Source organism: Bos indicus x Bos taurus, chromosome 7 (assembly GCF_003369695.1).
Source record: "Bos indicus x Bos taurus breed Angus x Brahman F1 hybrid chromosome 7, Bos_hybrid_MaternalHap_v2.0, whole genome shotgun sequence".
NCBI lineage: Eukaryota > Metazoa > Chordata > Mammalia > Artiodactyla > Bovidae > Bos > Bos indicus x Bos taurus.
In genome coordinates this window covers 102,003,110-102,015,914 of record NC_040082.1, presented here as the reverse complement: position 1 = coordinate 102,015,914, position 12,805 = coordinate 102,003,110, and the positions used below count along the sequence as shown (strand labels likewise).

At 38.6% G+C, this 12,805-nt stretch overlaps 1 protein-coding gene across 1 annotated transcript; it reads right to left on the bottom strand.

Moving 5' to 3' along the window:
- Positions 1-1,132: 1,132 nt before the first annotated feature.
- Positions 1,133-2,056, bottom strand: LOC113896058 (olfactory receptor 7A17-like). Its single transcript, XM_027548029.1, has one exon. It carries the CDS (start codon positions 2,054-2,056, stop codon positions 1,133-1,135), a length of 924 nt encoding a protein of 307 aa, XP_027403830.1.
- Positions 2,057-12,805: the final 10,749 nt, after the last annotated feature.

Genomic DNA, 12,805 nt, shown 5'->3' with positions numbered 1-12,805 from the left:
AGATTGAAGGCAGGAGGAGAAGGGGATGACAGGGAATAAGATGGTTGGATGGACTTGAGTTTGAGCAGGCTCTGAGAGTTGGTGATAGACAGGGAAGCCTGGCATGCTGCAGTCCATGGGGTTGCAAAGAGTCACACACAACTGAGCAACTGAACTGAAATATTGATGTTCATCTGTGATTCTAAAGCCATATTAGGTCAATCTGTTTATTAAAATGTGTCTTTCAGTGGGGACTCCTTTTGCAGACATGTATCTGATAATCATGTTGACAGTGGCTATTGTGGGAAATATGGATGCCAAGAACAGGATCCAAATGAGGAGAATAAAAATCAATGACTTGTCACAAATCACAATAGTATGTTACAGTCTCAATGGCAAGAACAGGCAGATAAGATAGTGATGTACATGAGAATATTGGATATAAAGGTGAAAATAGTGTCTTAGGTTTTCCTCTGTTATAAAATTATATAAATTGTCTTCATGATCAAACATAAGTTTTTTGGTAGGAAGACTACAACTCATGACACTTCTTTTAGAGAAACAAGAAAAATGTCTGGTAAGACAAATGTCATTTGTGGGGCTTCCCAGGTTGCACTAGGGGTAAAGAATGTGCCTGCCAATGCAGATGAAAGAGACACAAGTTTGATCCCTGGAGGAGGAAATGGTAACCCACACCAGTATCCTTGCCAGAAAAATTCCATGGATAGAGGAGCCTGGTGGACTACAGTCCATAGGGTTGCATAGAGTCAGACGTGACTGAGCGACTGAGCAGGTATGTCATTTGTGAAAAGTTATTCTAAAAAAAAAAAAAAGAGTCTATGTTGTCTCATTTAGTCAGTGGGAATTTCCCAACATTCCTGATACATCGATGAAGTAAATTTGTGAAAGTGGGAATAAAACAAAGAGAAAGCGGATGGATGTCAGAGAGAAAAGGAAGCTTAATAAAGTGATTTACACGAATTGAATAGAAAAGTTAGTCAAATAAATGCAAATTCCAGAAATGTATTTATTTAAAAAGAGCAAGTTCTGATTTCATCATCTGATCAAATAGTCACGTTTTCTGACTCTGAGGCTTTGACCTCTGAAATCTCAAGTGCTTTTTCAGTTTTATGACAACTAGCTCTTACACAGTTCATCTCACAAAGAATACTTTCAGAGCCCTCTTCATGTCTTTATTCCTCAGGCTGTAGATGAAGGGGTTCAACATGGGTGTGATGACTGTGTACATCACCGAGGCTGTTGCACTTGAGTGTGCATTGTGGGTAGCTGCAGAGCTAAGGTACACTCCAAGCATCATACAATAAAATAAGGAGACAACGGTGAGGTGAGATGCACACGTGGAAAATGCTTTATATTTCCCCTGAGCTGATAAGATTCTGCGTATAGAGGAGACTATCTTAGAATAAGAGTAAAGGATACCAACAAAGGGACCACCACCCAGCAGGACAGCTGCAAAATACATCACTATGTTATTAAGAAAGGTGTCAGAACAGGCAAGTTGGACCATATGATTGAGTTCACAGAAAAAGTGGGGAATTTCAATGTTTGTGCAGAAGGACAGTTGCAGCATCATTAAGCTTTGTAATGAGGAATTAAGAATATTTATGATCCAGGACATCAACACCAGCCGTCCACAAAGTCTTGGGTTCATGATGACTGTGTAGTGCAGGGGATGGCAGATGGCCACAAAGCGGTCATAGGCCATCACAGTCAGGAGAAAAATGTCCAACACTGCAAAGAGGATGAGAAAATAAATCTGTGTGATGCAGCCTTCATAGGTGATCACTTTGCTCTGGGTCTGGATGTTCCACAGCATCTTTGGGATGGTGGTGGAAGTGAAACAGATGTCTACAAAGGACAGGTTGGAGAGGAAGAAGTACATGGGGGTGTGCAGGTGGGAGTCTGAAGTGATGGCCAAGATGATGAGCAGGTTTCCAAAAGCAGTGATGAGGTACATAGAGAGAAAAAGCCCAAATATGATGGGCTGTAGTTCTGGATCCTCTGAAAATCCTAGAAGAAGAAATTCTGAAATTCGTGTATCATTACCTCGTTCCATATGATGGAAGTGGCTTCACAGAAAGAGGAAAGTAACATGACTAATTTGCACAACTACCTGGTTTACTTCCACATTTTAAATGCTGGTATTTACATATTTCCCTCATGTAATTCAATAAAATATATTTTGTGTATGAATATGGTCTCCTTTAGATTGCCTCATGCCACCATTGATATGGAATTTTTGACCTTGTCAACTCTTTCCCTGAGGGATTATGCATCCTATAATTTTCATTAGAAATTTTTTCATGCATTTCAGTAGTAAAATTGAGAGCTGACTATATTACCAATGTCTAGGCAACAAGTATAGTTTGCTGAAGAACAAAATAGGACCCTACTATTAAATGATGGGAGTACTTTTCATATGGTGCAGTGGTAAAGAATCCGCCTGCCCATGCAGGAGATGCAAGAGACTAGGGTTTGATCCCTGGGTCAGGAAGATCCCCTGGAGAAAAAATGGCAGCCCACTCCAGTATTCTTGCCTGGATAATCCCATGGACAGGGGAGCCCAGTGGGCTATAGTCCATGGGGTCACAGAAAGATAGACACGACTGAGCATATACACACATTCAATGATGGAGATAGAAAATCTAAGCAAATAATAGAGACCATTACATTTCAGATGGTGACAGGAGCTATATAGAAAGGGTAAGCTCATGTAAAGGAGAGGGTGAATTAGGCTTTATATTTTGCATGGGTGTTTAGGTAAGACCTGCAAACAAGGTGACATTTGAACAGTGACCTCAAGCAAGAGAGGGAGGGAGATGCAAGTTTATATAATGAAGTATGTCCCTGGCAGAGGAAATGTCCAGTGAAAGGCCATGAGGAATGTGCTTGTTTCCAGGGCTCGAGTCAAAGAAAGTAAAGCCAGTGCTGCAAGTGAATGAAGATGACAAAGAGTGATGAGAGATGGTGTCACACCTGTTGAGGAGGGACGTGGTCTCTCAGCTACTGCTGAAATCCCAGGGCAAGGGACTTCCTGTTCTGTACTATATCTTGCCCTTTATTAATCTTGTTGCAAAGGGATCCTGTGAATTGAAACAGCCCACCTCTTTAGTACCTCCCTTGATTGAATTCTGGCCCCACTACCGTAAGAGTCATCTTGGAATATATGAGAACTGGTACCCTTGTTCTGAAGATTTCTGACACCCCACCAGTAGCAAACAGACACAGAACACACTGTGTCTTTCTTCACTGTGTTATTTTCATTTCTTTCTCAGCTGCAGCATTACTGAGTACACTAGGAATGTGTGCAACCCAAGCTGGGCAGATCAATGAACCTTACACTATATAACATAGAAATGATTCCCTGAAATTCCAATTCTCAAGTTTCCTATGGACAAATAAACCTGGGGTTCCCCACTGAGATAGCCATTTTGTGTATTTAAACAAACATTAAATTGCCTTTTCAATAAACAGAGAGCAAAGAGAGGGAGGGAGGGAGGTAGAGAGAGAGAGTAATGATGAGAAAAATATCTTAACAAGGTCAGTTGGTCCCTGAGAGCCTGTGAGAAAGAATAATCTTCCATGGTCCTGGCAGCATTCCAACCTTAATTATTTTCCTTTGATGCCCAGAAAAATAATAAGAGATCCAAAATGAACTTGTCTGAAAGACAATAGTAGTGATACCTCTATGATGTCAAAAGATATCAAAAGACATTTTAATTATTTTTTCCCCTAAGAGAAAATGAGCAAAGGCATAAACCAACACTTCATAAAACAAAATATACAAAGTATGACAAAATTGGGCATTTTTAATATCAAGCCATAGAAGACTTGTTTCTCCTGGGCCTGTTTCATAATTACTTGACCAGTTAGTTTTTGTATGGTCTGATAAGGGATGAGGTTAGCTCCTTTCTCACTTTTCTCATGTAGCATCTTTCCTTGGCTGTTCTTGGACTTTGGGTTTTGAGAAACTCTGATCCTTGTTCTGAACTTCATCCAACTTGCAGAGGCCTCCTTGAGCCATGCTTTGTAAATCCATGGTGTCCTACACCATGACAATTCTGTATTTTTATGCTGAATAACTTCCTTCATATAATTATGTCTGAGGACATTACATCATGACACATTTATTTCATTGTACTCTGATCTTATTGTTAGACTGTGTGACCCCAAAAGGCAGGGACCTTACCTGCTTTGTTCACTTTTGTACTTTTCAGAAGGGTATATAAATATATGCTTATCCAGAAAAACACAGAAGAGTGTGAAAAGCTATATAATGAAAGAATAAAGGATAGTACCTCAAGGCTGTATATTGTCACCCTGCTTATTTAACTTATATGCAGAGTACATCATGAGAAACGCTGGGCTGGAGGAAGCACAGGCTGGAATCAAGATTACTGGGAGAAATATTAATAACCTCAGATATGGAGCTGACACCACCCTTATGGCAGAAAGTGAAAAAATAAAGAGTCTCTTGATGAAAGTGAAAGAAGAGAGTGAAAAAGTTAGCTTAAAGCTCAACATTCAGAAAACGAAGATCATGGCATATGGTCCCATCACTTCATGGCAAATAGATGGGGAAACAGTGGAAACAGTGTCAGACTTTATTTTTCTGGGCTCCAAAATCACTGCAGATGGTGACTGCAGCCATGAAATTAAAAGACACTTACCACTGAGGAAACCAGAAGGGAAAGAGACACGTGTACCCCAATGTTCATCGCAGCACTGTTTATAATAGCCAGGACATGGAAACAACCTAGATGTCCATCAGCAGATGAATGGATAAGAAAGCTGTGGTACATATACACAATGGAGTATTACTCAGCCATTAAAAAGAATACATTTGAATCAGTTCTAATGAGGTGGATGAAACTGGAGCCTATTATACAGAGTGAAGTAAGCCAGAAGGACAAACACCAATACAGTATACTAACGCATATATATGGAATTTAGAAAGATGGTAATGATAACCCTGTATACGAGACAGCAAAAGAGACACTGATGTATAGAACAGGCTTATGGACTCTGTGGGAGAGGGAGAGGGTGGGAAGATTTGGGAGAATGGCATTGAAACATGTGAAATGTCAAGTATGAAACGAGATGCCAGTCCAGGTTCAAGCTGGATGCTTGGGGCTGGTGCACTGGGACGACCCAGAGGGATGGTATGGGGAGGGAGGAGGGAGGAGGGTTCAGGATGGGGAAAAAAAAATATTAAGAAAAAAAAAAAAAAAAAAGACACTTACTCCTTGGAAGGAAAGTTATAACCAAGCTAGATAGCATATTCAAAAGCAGAGACATTACTTTGTCAACAAAGGTCCGTCTAGTCAAGGCTATGGTTTTTCCTGTGGTCCTTTATGAATGTGAGAGTTGGACTATAAAGAAAGCTGAGCACCGAAGAATTGATGCTTTTGAACTGTGGTGTTGGAGAAGACTCTTGAGAGTCCCTTGGACTGCAAGGAGATCCAACCAGTCCATCCTAAAGGAAATCAGTCCTGAATATTCATTGGAAGGACTGATGTTGAAACTGAAAGTCCAATACTTTGGCCACCTGATGTGAACAGTTGACTCATTTGAAACGACCCTCATGCTGGGAAAGATTGAGGGCAGGAGGAGAAGGGGATGATGAGATGGTAGGATGGCATCACCGACTCAATGGACATGGGTTTGGGTGGACTCCAGGAGTTGGTGATGGACAGGGAGGCCTGGCTTGCTGCGATTTATGGGCTTGCAAAGAGTCGGACACGACTGAGCAACTGAACTGAACTGAACTGAACTGAAACCAGGTTAGAGTGAAAAGTTTTTAAAAACTGTAGTGAGCAAAACTGAATGAAGAATCAGACTAAATGAAATGTGATATAAAATAGCAATAATTTAATTGCATGAATAGGTGCTGATATTTAACGCAGCAAAGGCCTGATAGAAGAGAATATAACGTGTAATGTACCGAGGACTTCCTGGCACATAGTGGATGTTCCATTATTTATTTTTGAATGATCAGGAATTAAGTCATAATAGTTTTGAACATTTAGCAAATGGCAAGGTCATGTCTCCATTTAGTTGCAAAAGATTATATTGTCAAATAAGATCTGGCCTGAAGCTGATTCATGTTGATGTTTAATAGAAACCAAAGCAATACTGTAAAGCAACTACCGTTTAATGAAAAGTAAAAAAATTTAAACAAATACTTACCAAAAACAAAAGATCAATCATGAATGACTAGTTATCTGAAAGATTATGAAGTTGGTGTCCTAGCTCACTTATTTTACAAAAAATGAGGTATTACAATGTTAGTGTAAAGTGACCAATACATTTCAGGTGAACATTCTAGAAAAGTATACATAAAATTTACTTGTGGCAAAATGAAAACCAAAAAACTCAGATGTCGGAAGATAGATATTTTGAAATAAAATAAATATTTTATCATGAAAATATCCTCCAAGGCTGAACAACACGCTGCTGAATAACCAACACATCACAGAAGAAATCAAAAAAGAAACCAAAATTTGCATAGAAACTAATGAAAATGAAAACACAACAACTCAAAACCTGTGGGATACTTTAAAAGCAGTACTAAGTGGAAAGTTCATGGCAATACAGGCACACCTCAAGAAACAAGAAAAAAATCAAATAAATAACCTAACCCTACACCTAAAGCAACTAAAAAGGAAGAAATGAAGAACCCCAGGGTTAGTAGAAGGAAAGAAATCTTAAAAATTAGAGCAGAAATAAATGCAAAAGAAACAAAAGATACCATAGCAAAAATCAACAAAGACAAAAGCTGGTTCTTTGAAAGGATAAATAAAGTTGACAAACCATTAGCCAGACTCATCAGGAAACAAAGGAAGAAAAATCAAATCAGTAAAATTAGAAATGAAAATGGAGAGATCACAACAGACAACACAAATACAAAGGATCATAAGAGACTACTATCAACAATTATATGCCAATAAAATGGACAACGTGGAAGAAATGGACAAATTCTTAGAAAAGCACCTTTCCAAATCTGGAACAGGAAGAAATAGAAAATCTTAACAGACCTATAACAAGCACAGAAATTGAAACTGTAATCAAAAATCTTCCAGCAAACAAAAGCCCAGGTCCAGACGGCTTCACAGCTGAATTCTACCAAAAATTTAGAGAAGAGCTAACACCTATCCTGCTCAAACTCTTCCAGAAAATTGCAGAGGAAGGTAAACTTCCAAACTCATTCTATGAGGCCACCATCACCCTAATACCAAAACCTGACAAAGATGCCACCAAAAAAGAAAACTACAGGCCAATATCACTGATGAAGATAGATGCAAAAATCCTTAACAAAATTCTAGCAATCAGAATCCAACAACACATTAAAAAGATCATACACCATGACCAAGTGGGCTTTATCCCAGGGATGCAAGGATTCTTCAATATCTGCAAATCAATCAACGTAATACACCGCATTAACAAATTGAAAAACAAAAACCATATGATTATCTCAATAGATGCAGAGAAAGCCTTTGACAAAATTCAACATCCATTTATGATAAGAACTCTCCAGAAAGCAGGAATAGAAGGAACATACCTCAACATAATAAAAGCTATATATGATAAACCCACAGCAAACATTATCCTCAATGGTGAAAATTGAAAGTATTTCCTCTAAAGTCAGGAACAAGACAAGGGAGCCCACTTTCACCATTACTATTCAACATAGTTTTGGAAGTTTTGGCCACAGCAATCAGAGCAGAAAAAGAAATCAAAGGACTCCAAATTGGAAAAGAAGAACTAAAACTCTCACTGTTTGCAGATGACATGATCCTTTACATAGAAAACCCTAAAGACTCCACCAGAAAATTACTAGAACTAATCAATGATTATAGTAAAGTTGCAGGATATAAAATCAACACACAGAAATCCCTTGCATTCCTATACACTAACAATGAGAAAACTGAAAGAGAAATTAAGGAAACAATTCCATTCACCATTGCAACGGAAAGAATAAAATACTTAGGAATATATCTATCTAAAGAAACTGAAGACCTATATATAGAAAACTATAAAACACTGGTGAAAGAAATCAAAGAGGACACTAATAGATGGAGAAATATACCATGTTCATGGATTGGAAGAATCAATATAGTGAAAATGAGTATACTACCCAAAGCAATTTACAGATTCAATGCAATCCCTATCAAGCTACCAACGGTATTCTTCACAGAGCTAGAACAAATAATTTCACAATTTGTATGGAAATACAAAAAACCTCGAATAGCCAAAGCTATCTTGAGAAAGAAGAATGGAACTGGAGGAATCAACCTACCTGACTTCAGGCTCTATTACAAAGTCATAGTTATCAGGACAGTATGGTACTGGCACAAAGACAGAAATATAGATCAATGGAACAAAATAGAAAGCCCAGAGATAAATCCATGCACATATGGACACCTTATCTTTGACAAAGGAGGCAAGAATATACAATGGATTAAAGACAATCTCTTTAACAAGTGGTGCTGGGAAAACTGGTCAACCACTTGTAAAACAATGAAACTAGAACACTTTCTAACACCTTACACAAAAATAAACTCAAAATGGATTAAAGATCTCAACGTAAGACCAGAAACTATAAAACTCCTAGAGGAGAACATAGGCAAAACACTCTCCGACATACATCACAGCAGGATCCTCTATGATCCACCTCCCAGAATATTGGAAATAAAAGCAAAAATAAACAAATAGGACCTAATTAAACTTAAAAGCTTCTGCACATCAAAGGAAACTATTATCAAGGTGAAAAGGCAGCTTTCAGAATGGGAGAAAATAATAGCAAATGAAGCAATGGACAAACAAGTAATCTCAAAAATACACAAGAACTCCTACAGCTCAACTCCAGAAAAATAAATGACCCAATCAAAAAATGGGCCAAAGATCTAAATAGACATTTCTCCAAAGAAGACATACAGATGGCTAACAAACACATGAAAAGATACTCAACATCACTCATTATCAGAGAAATACAAATCAAAACCACTATGAGCTACCATTTCATGCCAGTCAGAATGGCTGCGATCCAAAAGTCTACAAGCAGTAAATGCTGGAGAGGCTGTGGAGAAAAGGGAACTCTCTTACACTGTTGGTGGGAATGCAAACTAGTACAGCCACTATGGAGAACAGTGTGGAGATTCCTTAAAAAACTGGAAATAGAACTGCCTTATGATCCAGCGATCCCACTGCTGGGCATACACACTGAGGAAACCAGAAGGGAGAGACACGTGTACCCCAATGTTCATCACAGCACTGTTTATAATAGCCAGGATATGGAAGCAACCTAGATGCCCATCCGCAGATGAATGGATAAGAAAGCTGTGGTACATATACACAATGGAGTATTACTCAGCCATTAAAAAGAATACATTTGAATCAGTTCTAATGAGATGGATGAAACTGGAACCTGTTATACAGAGTGAAGTAAGCCAGAAAGAAAAACACAAATACAGTATACTAACACATATATATGGAATTTAAAAAGATGGTAACAATAACCCTGTGTACGAGACAGCAAAAGAGACACCGATGTGTAGATCAGTCTTATGGACTCTGTGGGAGAGGGAGAGGGTGGGGAGATTTGGGAGAATAGCATTGAAACATGTATAATATCATGTATGAAACGAGTCGCCAGTCCAGGTTCGATGCACGGTACTGGAAGCTTGGGGCTGGTGCACTGGGACGACCCAGAGGGAGGGTAGCCGAGGGAGGAGGGAGGAGGGTTCAGGATGGGGAACGCGGGTATACCTGTGGCGGATTCATTTCGATATTTGGCAAAACTAATACAATATTGTAAAGTTTAAAAATAAAATAAAATTAAAAAAAAAGAAAATGTCCTCCAAAAGTCAATTGAGAAATAATAATCCATAAATTTATTTATTTATTTTTAATATAAATTTATTTTAATTGGAGGATAATTACTTTACAATATTGTAGTGGTTCTGCTATAAAATTTTTTGAAATGCTGATAACTGGAGAAAACTGGATAAATGATATATGCCATAGTAATAACAGGCAAGTCAAAATGAGGATCAAATATGTAAAGTTTGCTGAAGTTGAGCCACAGTTTATGAAAACAAAAAAATGTCTTTCATAACCATTAGCCTGAGAAATAAGTGTAAAGACCTGTCACACTGCTTGGGGTTTGAACTTTTAAACCAGTAGCAAAAGCAGTGTTGCTAATTTTGCTGCCAGAAAACTAAAGTCTTACAGATTTAGGAAACAACCTGAGGACAGCTATAAATGTTATTGTGCAGATATTCTCTAACTCAAGTTTTCTGAGTCTCAACACTATTGACATTCCCAGTCAGATCAGTCTCTGTTGCTCTGTTTGTCCTATGCATTGAAAGATGTTGAGAGCCTCTGTGGCCTCCACCCAACTCTCTCCAGTGAGACAGTCAAAATGTTCCTGGACATTGCTCAGAGTCTTCTGCATGAGAAAAATCCTTCTTGATGTGAACCACAGTTTGAGCTTAAAATCTCAACATATTTCTGTGGCATGAATGAAATAGCACTTTAATGATAAAGAGTATGAAAGGCCATTCGTCAAAAGTGTGAGTAGCATAGCCACACTGTGAAATATTACCTAGCCACTGACACAAATACTTTAATTAATCAAGCAAACAGACAGACACAGTGATATTTTGCCTCTGGGCTGAGTTTAACTGGCTTCTTTTCTTTCTGACCTTCTCATGTACCATCATCTAGATTGGAGACTCACCTGGATGGGGGAACTCTGGGAGGAAGGTCTCCAAGGGGGGAGTCTGAATTCTTCTCTGGAAGGTTAATGATGGAGACGAAGGCTCTGTTCCCAGACAAAACAGCAGGAAAGGATGAAGCTACAGCCCACCCTCAACCCCAATCAGGATTAGGACTCCAAACAAAGGAAATAAAGTGTCCATTCAGGTCAAGATTACACACTCTGAGAGACTGCAGATGTTAGTGTTTATAGGTCCCTCTACCTGCTCATTAGGCACATTTCTTTTTATTTCAACCTCTAAGCACATAATTCCCCTGTGGAAACCTGGTCAGGAAGGAAGGAAATTTTCCTTAAAGATTCTCTATTCACAAGGGATGAGGGTAGAAGTCAAGGGAATCCATTTTTTTTTGTTTGTTTTTTCACTCCTTCTCCATAAAATTTCCTCCTTTTTAGATCTCTAAATCTCCTAGCACCTTGTTTCAACCCTGAGTTAAAGTTTTCTCCAAGTCTAAGACTGAGTGTCTGAATTAGGTCTCTTGTATCCCCAAAGTTTGATTTATGATGGGGATACAGACTCTAAATCTCCAGGACATTTCTATTCTCTTTTTCAATAAGGGGAAGAACTGAGTTCTTTTGTTAATCAACCTTGGGGCACTACATATGTTGTCTTCATGACACTTTTGCCATAACATTTAGGAACTTCATACTTACATCTCTAGTTCTGAGCTTTCATGTAATTCTTCATTATAAAATATTTGTTGATGATAGTAAATATACTTGAATATTTTGTGCTAAAGCTTGATCTTAGTGCCTGATAAGAATTGCTTGATTGAATATTTACAGATGTGTCATCTGTGAGGCAGTACATTTAAGAACTCCATTCTCCACTTGCAGAAATGGAGCTTGGAGGAGTTTAATGATACAGCCAAAGTTAATATCTGAGTATTTGATGGTCCTTGATTGTAAACCTGTCAGGGGTGTGTCTAGTTTCCAAACTGTACACCAGTAGTCTGAATCATAGAGGATTTTCCCCTGGACTGTTTGACAACGTCTGAAATGATGCTGCCAAACATCTAAAATCTGTGGGAAAGCATCCCCAGAATAGCATGCTTCCTCAAATGGCAACAATAAAGGATAGAAAAGTTATTCTAAGTCAGTCCTTTTCTAACTTCATTGTAGCTACAAATCAACAACAATCCTACTACAAATTCAGAATCTAATTCAGCAGGTTCTGGTGGGTCCAAAGACTGCATTTCTAACAAGCTGCTGGATGATGCTGACTCGACAGGTCCTGGTCTGTGGACACTCTTTGAGTAGCAAGGCTGTGATCCCATGATACAATTAGTTGTAGATAGTTTTAGGTCTTCCCCAAAATGTGTTGGCATTTAAGTTTGAAGAAATAGTGTATTCACTCATTCAGAGGCTGTGGTTAATTCTGTGTCTGTTTCTATTATAGAAGGGTTCTTGAATGATACAAAATGACACACTTACAAAAATGACTGTATAGTAGGCAGAATGTTGTTTAGTGGCTAAGTCATGTCAACTCTTTGTGACCCCATGGACTGCAGTGAGCCAGGCTCCTCTGTCCATGGGTTTTCCCAGGCAGGAATATTGGAGTGTGTTGCCATTTCCTCCTCTAGGGGATCTTTCTGACCCAGGGGTGGAACCTGTGTCTCCTGCTTGTCAGACAGATTATTTACCCCTGAATCACCTGGAAGACCAATCAGCATAGTAAGCCAGCTAATATGTGTCATATTACAATTGACTGCCTTCACCCAGTTTGCCCAACTACCCCAATCCCCTTCCTCTCTGATAAACATCAATCTGTTCTTTGTATCTATAAGTTTTGGTCCATTTTTTATTTGTTTTGTTTTTTAGATTTCATGTGCAAGTGAAATCATACTTGTATTTATCTTTCTCTGTCTGGCTTATTTAGTATGGCATAATACCTGGAAGGTATTTTTTATGGCTGAGTAGTATGCCATTGTGTGTGTGTGTGTGTGTGTGTGTGTGTGTGTGTGTATTTCACATCATTATCCATTCATCCATCAATGGACATGTAGGTAGCTTTCATGTCTTTGTCCA

Bases quoted from the DNA above. Each gene is read 5' to 3' on its own strand.
- LOC113896058 (XM_027548029.1), bottom strand. From the start codon at position 2,056: ATGGAACGAGGTAATGATACACGAATTTCAGAATTTCTTCTTCTAGGA.